This window comes from Harpia harpyja, chromosome 7 (assembly GCF_026419915.1).
Source record: "Harpia harpyja isolate bHarHar1 chromosome 7, bHarHar1 primary haplotype, whole genome shotgun sequence".
In the NCBI taxonomy this organism is placed as follows: Eukaryota; Metazoa; Chordata; class Aves; order Accipitriformes; family Accipitridae; genus Harpia; species Harpia harpyja.
Window position 1 is genome coordinate 51,807,115 of NC_068946.1, and position 16,685 is coordinate 51,823,799.

At 36.4% G+C, this 16,685-nt stretch overlaps 1 protein-coding gene across 5 annotated transcripts in view; it reads right to left on the reverse strand.

Moving 5' to 3' along the window:
* LRP1B (LDL receptor related protein 1B) overlaps positions 1 to 16,685 on the reverse strand; it is a 761,175-nt gene that overhangs the window by 305,184 nt on the left and 439,306 nt on the right. For all 5 annotated transcript variants that reach the window (XM_052792801.1, XM_052792800.1, XM_052792798.1 and 2 more), the window contains one exon: positions 1,849 to 2,071. In XM_052792801.1, the coding sequence (XP_052648761.1) occupies positions 1,849 to 2,071 (223 nt within the window). The remainder of the gene's footprint in view (positions 1 to 1,848; positions 2,072 to 16,685) is intronic.

Here is a 16,685-nt window from a genome sequence, read left to right on the forward strand (position 1 = left end):
CCCCATAGAAATTCAATCCAATTATAGTAACATGGAAAAGAAAACAGCCTTGAAAATAATGATGCATCTGTACCAAATTGTTGACTTCTCCTCTGCATTATAATCCTTTCTTCCCTATTTCCATTTGCACTCAGTTTAAATCTTTATTATTTAAGTCACGAGAGCTTTTCTATATTTACACGATTAAACCCATGTGGCTCTTTTTACAATGCATTTTATGACCACTTAATTATTTGAATTTAATTTATGCATTTGTTGTTTTTTATGTCTCATGAAGCTTTCCAGCTATCTCATGCATGAATGGAAATGTTGCTTGCTACAAAGAATAGTGCTTTGAAAGCCACCCAGACTATCAATCATAAAAGCCCATATCATTTGGAAAGCAGGCCTTTTGATACACTTGTACTTACGAAATAAACTTTAACCCCTAAAATTTCTTGAGAATAGTTTTCTGGTCTGCTGTTTCCTTGGTCTAATGAGGAGTAACTTGGAGTAACAGTCATTCTAAACCCTGGCAAATGCAGGCACAAAACCTAGTGAAATTACCAATTTTTCATTTCAGTGGAAAGATAACCAATATGCTTCTCCTTTTGTGATAACAGTGACCAACTGAGAGGCCAAACTTTTTAATACCCTTCACCCATATTGACATAAACAGACATCCTTCTCCTTTCTTAGTTTAGAGAAGAATGAATCCCTCTGAGCTTGATAAAGAATCCTCTTTACATCTAAATTTCAGAAAGAAGAGAAAGAACAAACATCTCTCTGATGACACCTGTACAACTAAGTTACAAGCCTGTAAAAGTATTTGTTAGTTGCTTCTGAAAATGGCTTTCTTTTTTGAAGTACCTATTCCAAAATTTACCTTAAAAAAAAAAAAAAAAAAAAAAAGAGTTTACAAGACCTGTTATTCCAGAACAACTGGCTAAAGACTGGAAGTAATTTGATAAAAAAAATAGGAAGGTGTTTGCTATTTAGCCAGGTGACCTAGGCTGGTTTTTGTCACATTTTCTGCCTATTTTTACATGGGAGTTATGCTAACCAGTTGTCTCTTGGTAAACAGTGATTACTTGGAAGCACAGAAAGAATGACAGCAGAACAGGTGAAATGTTTATTCTGTCTGCACATTTTTACATGCTCTGTTTAACCTCAGGCAGAAGCAGATGTAAACACGGTACCCACACCAGCTCTGGGAGTCCAAGTAGCAACCAGGAACAGTTTGGTCTTTGCTAATTTTCCCTTGATTTACATCAGCCTCACAACCGCCGGGGAACCCTTCCTTTCCCTGCTACCTACTACCCCGCTCTCCAAGCGGAAGCAACATAACAAATTGATAAACTTTTGCTCAAAGACTCATGCAGTCTCAGCACTTGTATTTATGACTCTGAACATCTGGATCGACTGGGAAAAGCATCATTGCTATCAACAAAATATGACTTAAGGGCATCCAGATTGGTCTGAACAAGTTAATAGCTTTTGCTATTCTGTTTGTTTCACATTCTTGTGCCTGTTGGTCTCTTCTTCCCGAATTGGCATGGACATCTTCTTGTCGTTAATAATTTATCCCCTCGTATCTTTCCATCGACCCATATTTTCCCTGCTGAAGTCTTACAATGGGGAGTGTGACTTACATGGTACATTGTTAATGAGACGCTGCATGGAAACTTGTCCATAGGTTGCAAAACGGGCTAAATTGCAAATTAAATAAAACATGCAGACGGACCTCTTAATGTCTAATGCATTTGAACTATAAAGAGAAAAAAATCTGAAATTACTGTAACTGTTAGCATTATGTACGTTCATTTATTGGTATCATTACTTTTTACTAATATGCAAATAAATACCTACTTGTCTGCCTTTAATTATTGTATGCCTCTTTCTCCCTTGATAGTCAGCAACCTCCACACTATCCAGATATATGTCAACCCAGTACACATATTTATTGACGAGGTCTAGTGCAAGAGCAGTTGGCTGTTCAATTTTAGAGTCTACTATCCATGTCCTGTTCATTCCATCCATGTCACATCTCTCAACCTTGGCAGCATTCCCATAGTCTGTAAAGAAAAGCTTTCTGTTGAAAGAAAATAAGATGTTGTAAGTTTCAAAGGGTGTGAGCAGAGTGCAAAGCTCCTGGTGGCTCTGTGCAAAGTAAGTTTTTGTTCTTCTTCATTTCAGGGGGTTCATCTATCAATAAACCATATAACCCATATTGATAATCATATAATTACCAAAAAATTCACCATGTCTTCTAACAAATTCACAATTAAAAGAATTTTCTTTCAAACAGAATGTACAGAAGTTCTAAATGCATTTCCTTACACCACAGATACACCATGTAATACTCGCCTTTTAAATGGATGGTATTCATATGTACAGAGACTACATTACAATCTTAAATAGCTCTTTAACCATTACTTATAAAAAAAATGGCAGAATAGTTACAAATAACAAAGAGTGGCAAAACCACAAAGTACTTACATGGTTTGGAGAACAATTCATTGCATATGAGGTATAACAAATACAGTGATCCACACTGTCAGGGTTTTGAAAATATATTTCTAAAGAAGATGCTTTAGTCTGTAGAGCATTTGTATCCAGTCTTGGAAGGATGTTCAGGCTTTAAAATGTTTCCACATATCCAATGAGTAATTCCATCCAAGAATAATGGGAAACTATCAAAGACTTAAAATTGCTACTAAAGCTTCCTAACCCGATACTTGATTAGCATTCACTGGGTTTAGTACACACAAATCAATTTTGATTAACCTGACAATATTTTAACAAGATTACCTATTTGTGAGACTAAATTACACTTGCCAGCTGAAGACCACCTTGCCATGACTTTAACATGCTATAAAGAATAATCTGATTCCAGACTGAATGTTACTAAAACTACTTTGAGAATCAGGATTTCATTTTCCAAATGAAGTGAATTATCTCCTAGTTATTACCACTAATGGGAATAACATTGGATCAACAGCATATAAACTTTGAGATATCTTTATGTTAACGAGTAGTAATTTATAGCCTTGTAACCTCTCATAGAAATTCAGCATTGTAATATGTTTTAGGCTGGAAAGAATACATATTTGCTAAATAGCCAGTGAGACCCATATCCTTTATTATTACCATCTTCAAATAAATAAGAATACATTTTAAATGTAGTTAAAGTGTTTCACGTGCAAAATATGTAAATTAAAAAAATCATTAGAAGTATTAAAGGCAGTAGAATTAGCTACAGTATATGTACAGCAGCTGTCAAATGCCAAAATGAATTGATCACAGAATCATAAAATATGGCTTGAGGAGAATTTGAAAGGTCATGTAGTCCATCACCAGGCCATAAGTCAGAATAAACTTTACCTAGAACATTCCTGAGGGATACCTCCATTCCTGACAGGGATTTCTATTTATCAAAATAATTTTGAATTCCTGTCTTGTCCTTCATTGTAATTCTGTATCCCAGCTGTACTTTAAGAGCATTTTAAAAAACACATACTTAACATTCAGGTCCATATAAATCAAAATGTGCATACTACAGATGATGTGCAAAGTAAAAATTGTCTGCAAAGCAAATGTTTAATTTGGAACAAAACCAGCCAAATAACTGTGTGTATATAGATGTATATACACTTACATTTATATATATGTATGTATGTATTTCATCAGCAATAACAGGGCCAACACCTAGTACATTTAAAATAAATTGTTAAAAACTTCCGTGTACTTTAGTCTACAATCTGTACTTCTTCAGATTTGATTTAGGTTATTTAATGGAACTTTGTATCTCAAGATTCAATAATTCAAATAAAGCTGATTTCACAATCCGCACCAAATGGGTTTGCTGTGATCAGGCACCCCCCCACACCCATCCACCCCTCCATGTGTATATATAGATACACGGACATACACACCGCAACTGCAAAGACCTGAAGCTTGACTTCAGACTGACTCTACTTGATTGCTTAGTGCACAGTATTCTTATACGAGACTTAACATTTCTACGTGATACCACAAAACAGACTGAAATACAAGTTAGAAATAATAATTATTTGCCTTTTACAAGTATATCCTCTTTCCAGATCAGACAAGAAAGAAAATGTTTGTATGTCAATAACAAATAGATACAGTAAAGAGTATCTAATTTAAGATGCTTCTCCAGCTTTCAGGGATGGGGGGGTCATTTCTTTGTTTTCTAAACATCTATTTTATGTTAACATCAGCTGGCATGACTTCATGTGTAAATGACATTCTTTTCATTTTAAAAATCATTACTCTTCTCCTGGAGACTGACAATAATAAAACTTTATATTTTAATGTAGAGGTAAAAGACAGAACAAGAAAGTAGTTGCCTAACTGCTGCCGTATGATCAAAGCGTTCTGAAAAATTAAATTAAGATAATTAAATGCTTTACCATGTAATCTTGAAATGCAATTCTGTATTTAAAGTCTAATGCAGATTTTTTAGAATGAGGTTTAAATCAGAATGGCATTTATAACACATGAAGCTGACCCACAATTACACTGTTTCCTTTGCCTTGGGAGTTCTCAAGGATACACTGTCGTAGTATTTATTTCAGCTCAAGACTAATTTTTCTGCTCACAGATGGTGCTGGATTTGCCTATCCATTTTCAGCAGAGGGCGGTGAAATCTTTTATCAATTCACAGAGCAATTGCAGCAGGAATACCGACCATGCACATTTCCTTGTACAGCCCAAGCACTATGCATTAGGACTGACCTTGAGGGACCAGCTTGACGGGGAGAGCTGTGTTCATTACAGCCTTTATTTCCTGAGACTTCCAATGAGGATGCTAATCGAGGCTGCTATAAAACAGTAAAAATTTTGGCACTAAATTGAATTTTATTAAGACATGTTATCTTTCGAAATCTATAGACTTCTTCATGCATAGAAATTCTGAATATCCTCCTAGCTCTTTGAAACTGTACAAACCCCATGTTCTGCCCATTGTTAATCAAGAACAAAAAGGGCCATCTTTATCGAGTCCAGGTGCTTTGCAGGCATCCTACACTTTTTTCAAACTTCTTAAACTCATAAAAGTACTTAGTTGTTTTGACCCAATGTTCCGTTCAGAAGCTCTTTCGGAATGGTTTCATTGCTGTTCCAGCAGTTAGGAATCTACATCTAATAACTAATGATGATATCTTCAAGGCTAAATTATACCTACTGATTTCTGCAGCACACTTATTTGGCTTCAACAGTTCTTTTCACCTGTCTTCCCCTCCAAAGGTATTTCTAGATGGCAATCAAATTCTTTCACACTCTACCTAGCAGCTAGAGATAAGCAAAGAAAGTCAGTCTTTCTCATCTCATAAGACAGGCTCTTTATGTTGCCCTTCTGTGCAGTTATTCCAATTTTAGGTCATGTTATTGAACAAGCATGGTCAGCACTGGATGCACCGTTCCAGAGAGGAGTTCACCGGTGTCTGTACAATGGCACTGTAACTTCCCTGCATCAGCTGGAGATTCAGCTGTCACTGGATGACATTTGCTATTTTCACAGCTCTATTACACTGCTGATTTACAGTCATCTTCTCACCAGCTATTACATACACCCTCCTCCTTCTGCTGATTTCCCAGGGTTTAGCTGACTTTCTCCAGTCTGTGAAATACAACCCGTTTCATAACTTAACAACTTAGTCTTAGAAAGTTGTAGTTGGAGTTTTTCCAGCAAGAATTTGGTTTCAACTAGGAAAACACAGGGAATGTTCCTTCTGCATCTGAGCAACAAAATCTCTGTAACATTTTAAACTATCCCCACTGGCAAGCCACTGACTACAAAGAGCAATAAAGTCATGTTACCAAATAAAACTTATTCCAGAGGAGAAGAATGCCGTCATGAGACAAAAGTGACAGTGAATTTCCCAGTCCCTGTTCTCATACCAGTGGTCACAGATTCATCTTTCCTTCATTACCAGGCCCTGAAAACACATAAGGAGGGCCTCAAAAGGCCTGCTGTTCTCTCCTGACAAAGACATCTGTCCTTGACAGAAACTTCTTTTCAGACCCAGATAGTTACTGTCTTAGTTCAGCTGCCAAACATTATACGCCTCCCTTATCGCCATTGGCTTTGTCCAGCAACTTCTCTCTTGTCACTTCCTTTTGTTTTCCAAGCTTTTAGTCACTGCATTCATAATCCACCTATTTAGTTAGCCAAGAAAGAAGTACATTTTGCTTGTAAAGCTACATTTTGGCATTTGGATGACTGAAAACTCTTAATTTCTGATGCACATAAGAAGGCAAATACTGTATAGCACAATCAGATGTTTGGGGGGCAAAATTCCACAATCCTGCAACTCTTTAGCAAAAAAACCACCACCCATGTATGGAACAATATTATAAGGTACCATTAAGCAGTTTTCAGTTTTTTCCTGACACATACAACTGTGCTTCACAGTTGAGTGTATTCATGTGTCATTATTATTTTTGATTCTTTATTTCCCTCCTCAGTTTCTCATTACTCTTTGTAATAGGGAAGAGGTACACTTGTCACCATGTCCAGAAGCTCATCTATTCAGCTGCCAGGCCTCAGACTATAAACTCTTCCCTGTATAACTCACAAGCCAGCCTATTCCCACTTCTTACTGGTCCTTTAATTCCCAGGTTGGCTTTTAAACCTCAGGTGCTCCTTCAGTGGACCTATGGAAGTGGAACATGTTATTGTACAGTAACCTCAATCCCTTACGAAGAGAAGCAAAACACAGTTTCAGGGATGTCCAAACAGGACAGAGGTACGGAAAATAAACCATTGTATATCGACAGCATGGTGTGGTTTAGGAACAAATGCAAGAGTGGATGCTAAATGGACTCAGGTACAAAACCCCTTTAATCACAGATGTACCCAAATTACACACCCTCCCCATTCTGCAGGAGGGAAGATGAGGTATCCTATAGATTTACCTAAAGCTCATATGTTAACACTACTGTCAATGTGACCCAACCTGTACCAGCTGCCACAGAGCAGTCAAATGGCAATGCCAGGGAAAATACCATTTTTTGCCTCTCCATCTGTTTGTCTTTTCCTCTCACCTTCTCTTATCAGAGGTAAAGATGTGTTAGTGTAAGCAGTGCTTGGTAGGAAAATGATAAAGATTACAAACACACACATAGTTAAAGGGTAGCACCTTCCATTTAAGCTGAAGAACCAGAAAAGATGTTCTTCTGAAGTACTTACAGGTCCACTAGCTTAATCTCAAGAAGGTGGAAATTGCTGGGGCGGATTTTGAAGGGAAGAATGACAGAGAGCTTGGCAGTTCACAGGGCAGTCAACTGCAATGCAATATTATCAGAGGTAAATTATTATAGTATATATAGAAAGAAGGCTGCTTTCTTAGACAAAGTTACTGCTGGGGACCAGACCTGTCTAGATTAAAGTAAAATAGTTGATAGCATACCTCAACAGTAGTAGAGTAGAAAGAGCAGTATTTAATTTTCAGAAATTACACTGAAAGGATCATTATCAAGACAGAAAGCTAGTGAAGATATTCTGTTGATCTTGGGAAAATGAACGAGTGACAACAAGTTACAGGCTTTTTTCTAATTTAGAAGAGGGATTACGGTGTGGAAAAAACTCTGAATTGGAGTGACAGAAGTGGGGTGCAATTTAATCAGTTTAAAACCTAATGAGAAGACCATTGGCATCGAGTGGCACCAGTCAGATATACTGTAGGACAAATTGTAAACACAGAAAGATACACTGCAGTATAACTAAAATTATGGGGACTGTGATGAACAGGGAACCTTCTTCAGAGGAGGTGATCAAAACACCTGATTAAAAGGACTATGTGAAAACATCTGTGGGATTCTCCGCTTGTAAATTGAAGCTTATGGTATCAGGTGATCTACTTACTGGATTGTCAGAATAGGACTGCCATGCAGTCCTCAATCTGATTTCTACTGCATTTAATCAGAATTAATGTGATTTGATTTAATTTACATTGCATTTAATTAATAATATGCTTTATAGCGTGGTCCAGGAACATTTTCCCCTCTGTTGACGTTTAGTTGATTCCTGGGTTCAGTAGTTTTCTTTTTCATCTGCACCTAACACAAAATAAATCAGCAACGCTCAGATTTAGCCCATTTTTGGTAGTAAATGAGCCATGGCCCTTAGTGTACCTGACTAATCTTAGGTACTTGAAGAGTACTATTTGCTAACACACCCTCATTTAAGGCAATTGCCAGGCTTGGGGCAAAGGCAAATTTTTCCCCAGGGCAGGAAGGTAAAAGCCACTGAATTTGGGCGTTTGCGTTCCCCCCCCCCAACCTTCTTTCTAGCACAATGCAGCATCCATCACCTTGAGGATAACTTCCCCTTGCAAGTCCATGCTATTTTAGAGGGGATTAGAAACTACCAGGCTCTCCAGCAACGTGCCTTAATTTTTGTAACTGGTTTTGGAAGGAAACATTGGGTGGATGTTTTTTGTGCTACATAGGAGTGAAATTCTATTAAAGCTCCTCCATGAGTTCCACAATGTAAGGGTGGACATATGTTCCAAATGTTCCTAGTATTTTGGAATCCTAGCAATGAGTGCATAAGAGTAAAATAATAATGGTTTCTTCTGCTGGAGAGCTGCAGGTTTAGTGCCATGCAGGAAGCAGCACAGAGCCAAACTGCAGATAAAAGTAAAACCCAGTTAGACAACTCATTTTCACTGCACAGAGCCAAGCTCCAATCACTGTTTGTTGCACAACAGAACATAGGCAAAATCAGCAAAAGCTCAATCCAAATGCCTTGGGTGGGGGACATTTGTAATGAAATACCTTTCTCTTTACAAGGAAATCACCAGTTCAAACAAAGGTTTTCTTATTTGCAGTAACATGGATGGCAGTCTGAGCAGCAAACAGGGTAAGTAGCTGTGAATTTGGGGACTGATTAAAAAAAGAACAAATTTGGTTCACTGCTAAAGTACCTACAAATTGTCATCATCTGTGAATTTCTTATTAAACAGAGCAGCACATGGGGGAGAAAAATCCTGCATCTATTTTTTTTCTTCCTTTTTTTTTTCCTACTCAAACTGTCCATCTATAGAAATATGCCTAGTATAAAGCTAAATTGGTTTGCCATCAACAGGACACCCCCCCCAATATAATTTCCTTACACAGACAGAAATATGCATTTTCAGAGATGTTATGAAGTGAATGTAATATGATGCTAAGGACTGTGATTTGTTACATTGTTACGACTGTGCTCTACTATTGTTTTAGTTGTTTCATCAAAACAAAACCCTGCATAGAATTTTTCAAGTTTGATCCTTTCCACTTTTGAGGGGCTAAAAGCCTTCACTTTCTTTTGTCGTAGGAATGGCAATCAAATATACACAAAATAAAGTTTTTTAAAGGTCATAATGATCCTTGAAAAGTTTTGTCCCCTCCCTTTTCCACCCAAATATGCTTTCTGTGCAGAGACGTAACTGCAAAAGGCACATCAGTGCACCAATCTACCATCTCCGGGTGCAGCAGGAAAAATATATGATAGTAAGATGTACAGCTAACTTTCTATCTTATGATATCTTTTCACAGTTTCAATTTTCTCACAAGCTATACTTCTTCACACTCAGAGTAAATATGTAGCAAACCCATATCAACCCTACCATATTCTCTTTCTTGCTCCACTTATGAATAGGTGTGAGTTTCTGTACATGCTAAAAAAATGCATGCCTGGAACATAACACCAATAAATCAAACACCCACAGAAATGAAAATTCAATTAATAGGTTTTGCTAGAGGATAAAAATAAAAAGAAAGTTTGTCTTACACTCATTCTCATCATAATAGTTAAGTCTGTTCCCCCCATCTACAATGAGATTACAGCTATGAGATGTACTCTTGAAAAACTGCATCCCTTTGAATATATCAAATTTATACTTGCTTAATCTGCTTTCTGTCTAAATACAATGCAATATCCTTTCATTAAAGCTGCGTAATTACCTTGAGTAATTTGGTGCAGCAATGGTGCTTTTTCATTGTATTTCTCTTTCTCGTGAACAAAAGGATGTTGTCTGAATTTTGGAAATTTATTCCCAATATAAATTTGTAGGAAGGCAATCAAATTTTACCTCCTATGTCACTTTTTTTCATAAATATATGTAAAGTTTTCATAACTGTTATTTTTAATTGAAAGACACATTGCAGATGTATTCACGGATTCATTAAGGGCCCTGAACATTAGTATTTAATTTGTCAAGTTATTGCCATTCATCTGAAAATGTATGGATTCAGATTTAAATCAGATGCAGAAATCTGCAAGGAGAATTCTTTCAGACTGTATGTGTACTTCCCCATGTGTTACTACAAGCTCATCAATTAGAATAAGAATGAAGAAACATTGATTATTCCCAGTTTATCACAAACCAGCTGTGCCAAATTGCTGTGTTGATCCACTGAGAAAATTAATTGTTTTAAAGACATTCAAACTGTCATGTAACATGGTTTTATATCATCACTTAAGTAGACTTTCAACATGACAGCCAAATAGTACCAGGAAGTCTGTATAATATTTTAAAACCAGTATATATAAAACCAAAACTATTTCACAAACAGACTTTTATATAGATATAAAATGTGTGTTTACATCCAAATCATGCACACACTGCTGTTAGAGTTACTTAAATCTGTAACTCTGAGCCTGGAGAGAACATGATGATGAATATAGTTCTTGGATTATCCTGAGTAATTATTTCTGAGGTTTGGATGGTTAATTTCAACTGCTGTATGTTTTGTCAGATAAACAAGATGCAGTGAAATAATTTTGCCATAGAAAATTAAAATTCTGTTTCTTCATTGGAAACTCAGGGTCTGACATATATGCTATCCTTCAAACTCAATTAGAGTTATGTATTTTTAATGTAGCATTTTCTATTATTCTGCTTTGAATGATTTCTGGAGCAACAAAATGGTGCCACTTGATCTTTTATACTAGTTACATGAACCCAAGTACATAGCAGAATACACATATTCCAAGACTTATTTTCAAAGATTTAATTAGTATTGTACTGAAGCTCTTTCACGGAAAAAATAAACACAGTAATTTTCCTGAGGCTATTTAATTTTTACAATGTATTATTACATGCAGTCAGACCCTACTGTTTCTTCCACTTAATAAACAACCTTTTCCTTTAGTTTAAAAGAGACCATTTAAAAAATTACTTTTTAAAAATACTTTTTTTGGGAGGGGGGCAGTTTTCATTAATTGTTCAGCACTTGTAGGGGAAAAAAAATAGAAAAAAGACCACCCCTGAAAGGTTCTGACTTGCAGCCTGATGAAACTCAGGCTAACAGGAAAGCAGTCTGGAGCTTGGTAGGTTTAAATTTTGTCCCAGAACTAATTTCAGCTACAGAGCGAATCAGGACAGCACTAGCAGGAACTCGCTTTTTAACAATGACTGTCTAGACACATGAGGCTATTATTTCCCAAACACAATCTCACTTCTCCAGTGGCTTTTCTTTCCCAGAATTTGAGACATGGCCCTTTCAACCCAGTTTGAGAAACGATAGTTATATGGACTGTTTGGCACTATGAAATGCAAAAAATGTACCCATTCAGTTTGTCAGAGATTTAAAATCATGTTTTCTACATCACCTACATCTATCACAATAGAGATGTCTATTTTAAAATAAGAATGCTTTGTCTTCAAATTGGTGATTTCTGTCAACCACCTTTTTCTATTTAGTTACAGAGAATGAAAAAGACAGCATTTTTTCAATATTAATTTATTTAAAATTTATTATTAATGTGAAAAATAAATTAAAACAGTTCTTCCACCTTGGTATTTTATGACCTATACCAGATTAAATGTCAGTAATAGCTGGCATTTGAGAACCTGTCTCATCCATCTTATACAGAAAATGCTACAATAATCATCATTATATAGGATTATATTAAATTAATCAAAAATCCACAGTTTGCATGCTTTAGGAATCTCAGAGCTCCTCCTTCACAGGAAGACCTGAAGAAAGGCTAGGAGTTTATTTAGAGGTGTACTCTTTAGATTCCAAAAGCTTCAGACTCCAGTTTTGAAAACTGATGATTTAAAGTCATGATGAATTAGCAGTCAACAGCAAGGATGGGGATTTCTTCTTTCCAACAAATTAATGGAAGAAGAATATATCAGTGGCTATTAAATGCAATTATGTTTCTAACTCTGAAAATCACAATACTGTACATTGCTGGAAGCTGACAGATTTGCTGTGGGAACTACGACTCTATGCTTGTTTTATTCTTGTTTTCTCATCTAAGCATTTCATTTTGCTACAGGTAAGAAAGGCACATCTAGGATGTTATGCTAAGGGACTGTGCTAGTACGTTCTTCAATACCACCGTTCTCAAAGCTCTTGGTTTAGATTTAAGTCATTAAATATAATCAATGACATCAAAGCTGAAGATGATCTTGGATGAAGGCATAGGCTATGCTGTTGAACAACTGATTTGACAAAAATTACACTTTATATTCTAAATATATATATATAAAATTTTAATTTATATAAAAATATACTTCAAAGCAATCTTTACATATGCTAATAATTTCACCTTATGCCAAAGGAGAGCAAATACATTTCATATTTGATCTACACAAGCAAACACTGCTACCACAATGAATCCTTAAGCTAGTTTAAATTGTGGATATGGCTACTTAGCGCAGTGTAGAATAGAAAATAGACAGCCTGTATTTGACAGTAATGGACAGAGCGGATCCTCATTTCAACGTGCAACTTTGGGATGAAGCAGTAAACTTTGGAGGTTATGGAATTACTCCAATCTAATTGATGATGCCAGTTGTGAACAGCAACGAGGAGGTACTTGGGGCTCACCAAGAAAAAAAAAAAAAAAATCTATCTACCCAAACTATAACAACCATGCAAAATGAAATAAAAACAAGATTCTCATCCAACACTTCCAAGTTCCTGTTTAGAAATCTCCTTTAATGTTTTTTTGTAAGGTAATAAATTCTGAAGTGAATATTAGAACTTGCCCTACATCTTGAGTTTCTGATCGAATTTCTTCTGCTGGAGAGATTGGTTTGGACACTGCTGGTCTACACAAGGCTTGTTAACAGCACATCTTTATGCAGGTCTGCAGAGCCCGTAATCTCCCCACTGCAGATTCCTAGCTGGAGCATTATTTAATGTCAGCAACAACCGAATTATTTGATGCCATGCCTTGCCTTGGCATTTGACAGCAAGTAAAGAAAAATAGGCAGTTCTGCTTCCCCATTAACGCCAACTAAACAAGTCATTTTCTCCCCAAAATTGCACTTGCGAGTTAAATTAAAAAACAAACAAACAAACAAAAACAAACAAAAAAACCCCCAAACAAACCAAAGTCTGCTCTGAAACAAAAATCCTAGACAACAAATTATCAAGTTAATAGAAAGAAAAAGCAAAGCATGATTTATGCAGAATCATAATATTTGAAATTAGATTGGAACTATTGTATTTGCATTAATTTATCTCTTCTGAGATCAAACTCTTTAAATCTTCATTATATTTTCTTAAGGCATTACAAAACAGAACTCAATTTTAGTTAAGTGACAATGAAATTGGTTGTATTCCACCATGGAGAAGGCTCTAGTGTTTTTTGCCGTTGTTATGCTATACTTGATCTCTTAACCTTTAATTTGTAGCAGCTAGTCCTAGTGGGAAGGCAGAATTATTCATAATACTACTAATAATTAGTGCCTAATCACTAGAACTAACACGAATCTGCTAGAAAACTGTGTATATATGCAGGATTTCAAGCCAATGAATGCTGATTTGGAACACAAATACATAAACAACAGAAGGATTTCAGTTTTGACTTCCAAAGGTTGCTGCAGCTGAGAGCCCACAGATGATCTGTGACATTACTTGTTATACTTCCACTGTGGCAGAGAAGTTATACAAATAATAATTGTCCAAAAAGGTCCATGCATGCTGCTCTAGTTAGCAAATGTTTTCATAAACTTTTCCTCAAAGTTTTACTGAATGCCATGAAGAATACAAAGACAAAAAAGTTTCTGAACATGGCAGTATCTAATAATAAGCAGATACTGATGGGCGTGTAACAGTAAATTAATGGAGGTTGTGTACTTTGATGCTCAAAGTGATTTTAATTGACCTGGGGTATGGAAATATGGTATCACACATGGTACGCTCATGCACCTACATTAGTGAAAGGATGGAAGAGTTACCTTACTCTGATATTTTATGGCAAGTAACAAGATCTGAAATAAGATTTAAAACATTTTGTGTTAAAGAATGTTGCATATGGAGTCATTCTGTTGTCCACTTTTTTGTACTAAGAGGGAGAGATGACAATCAGAAGCTCAAATACTGAGGCAGGAATGTGTCAGAGCTGTTCCAAGTGAAATCACCAGAACAAGAAAACAAGGCGAGAAATGCTTTTTGCAGCCACACACTACAGTCCAACCAAATAGTCCGTCATTTCTTGGGAGTACTTCCAAAACACTTTCCTGCCTCTTGCCAAGCTGAGAATAGCTTCCCCCTAGCTGAGCATTGACACAAAGGTGGATTTCTGTGATCAGGAGATCAGAAAGTAAGCAGTTACAGTACTTCTGAGAGGGAATTTAGGCATATTTCCATGTCTGTCTTTCTGTTTCACTAACACCATCACAAAAAAATAAATTTAAGGCATAACTCAGCAGTTCATGCAGTTGCTTGGAATCTGCAGTATTGTCACTTTTCTTTTGCTCAGCCTAGCTGTAATAAAAGATTATTTTTAAGGTTATTTTTTGTTCCTGAGGTTTCTTGATACTTTCAAATTCATGGCAATGGCTAAACACACATAACTTCTGAGAGCTGCATTATCCTCTCATTAAAACCAACTTTATTGCCTATGACAGTGACCATAAAAAATAATATTTTTTCCTGAGAGTCTACAGTCACATGTAGTTTGCTTTCAACAGCTTACTGTCCTGTCTTCCCTGACAATTTTCAGTGGAGATTAATTGATTTTTGATTAATATTTGTTGAGTCTCTGTCGTGGTTTAACCCCAGCCAGCAACTAAACACCACGCAGCCGCTCACTCACTCCCCCCCACCCAGTGGGATGGGGGAGAAAATCGGGAAAAGAAGCAAAACCCGTGGGTTGAGATAAGAACGGTTTAATAGAACAGAAAAGAAGAAACTAATAATGATAATGATAACACTAATAAAATGACAACAGCAATAATGAAAGGATTGGAATGTACAAATGATACGCAGTGCAATTGCTCACCACCCGCCGACCGACACCCAGCCAGTCCCCCGAGCGGCCAAATCCCTGCCCCCCACTTCCCCGTTTCTGTACTGGATGGGACGTCCCATGGTATGGAATACACCGTTGGCCAGTTTGGGTCAGGTGCCCTGGCTGTGTCCTGTGCCAACTTCTTGTGCCCCTCCAGCTTTCTCGCTGGCTGGGCATGAGAAGCTGAAAAATCCTTGACATTAGTCTAAACACTACTGAGCAACAACTGAAGACATCAGTGTTATCAACATTCTTCACATACTGAACTCAAAACATAGCACTGTACCAGCTACTAGGAAGACAGTTAACTCTATCCCAGCTGAAACCAGGACAGTCTCATATTCAGAAAACTAGCATATTGGTACCAATTAGATAAACTATATACTGATACAAGTTATTGAATGACTCAAGGGCATGGCTCATTCCCTAATGACCTCTTACATAAATGGGACATACTGGGGGAACTGCTTCTTCCTCTTTATGTGTGAGCCATGATTTGGTAGAGAAAGATCAGAATATTCACGTTTCACTCATGTATTTGTAAATGCTAAGCTATGGTGTCTACTGTGGTGTTGGAAAAGTATAAAGGCTTATAGTCCTGCAAAATTCTTATTATTTCATAAGAAGAATGAAAACATTTATTATCCTCCATTTATATGGACTTTATTTATTTATAACTAAAATATGGTCAGTGGGTATTAAATCCTTATCCAAAATTACACCTTATCACAGGACTGGTATTAATGTCAACTAGTCAGAGTTAAATTTAATTCACTCAGATAATCAACTGAAAACATGAGAAGCTTAATAAGGCAATTTCCCCTCTGGAAGAAAACAAAACCCATTTTTCCTTAGTATAATACTGATTAAGATCCAATATCTACAAACCACAGGCACAGAACCTGACAGTCAAATTCAATTTTTATTTTTTAATATTTTTGTTGGTGTTCATAGCTGTTCAATGAATGGCATGTGGACAATCAAGTGGTATTCTTAGAATAGTTTGAAAAGCGTGGAAGACTTCTTACTCTTCATGACAAACAGGGGTATTTTACATCTTTAGTGGACTTTCCTATCTCCCATTTATTCAAAAACATTTGCAACTGTTCCAAAGATGAATGTTTTACAAATGGCTGTAACAGTACTTATAGCTTAAACAGTCTTGCAATATACAGTGTTAGTGGTTACTCCAAAATATATTTTGCAAAAATATTCTCAGCCAAAACCATGCAACCTAAGATGTTGCTAATAAATACATATTGTGATTTTAAAATATCAGCAAAGCAAATTGGTGGCTTTTATTCTCTTAGTATTCATCGTCAACTTCTAATCCTGTGTTCTCTCACCTTTCCTAAGGATTAGAAATGCTGCTTTTGTTCTCCTAAATTTTCCTTGAGAAACTGTTAGTGCTCAGATTTAATGAATTTGGTTTGAGATTTTT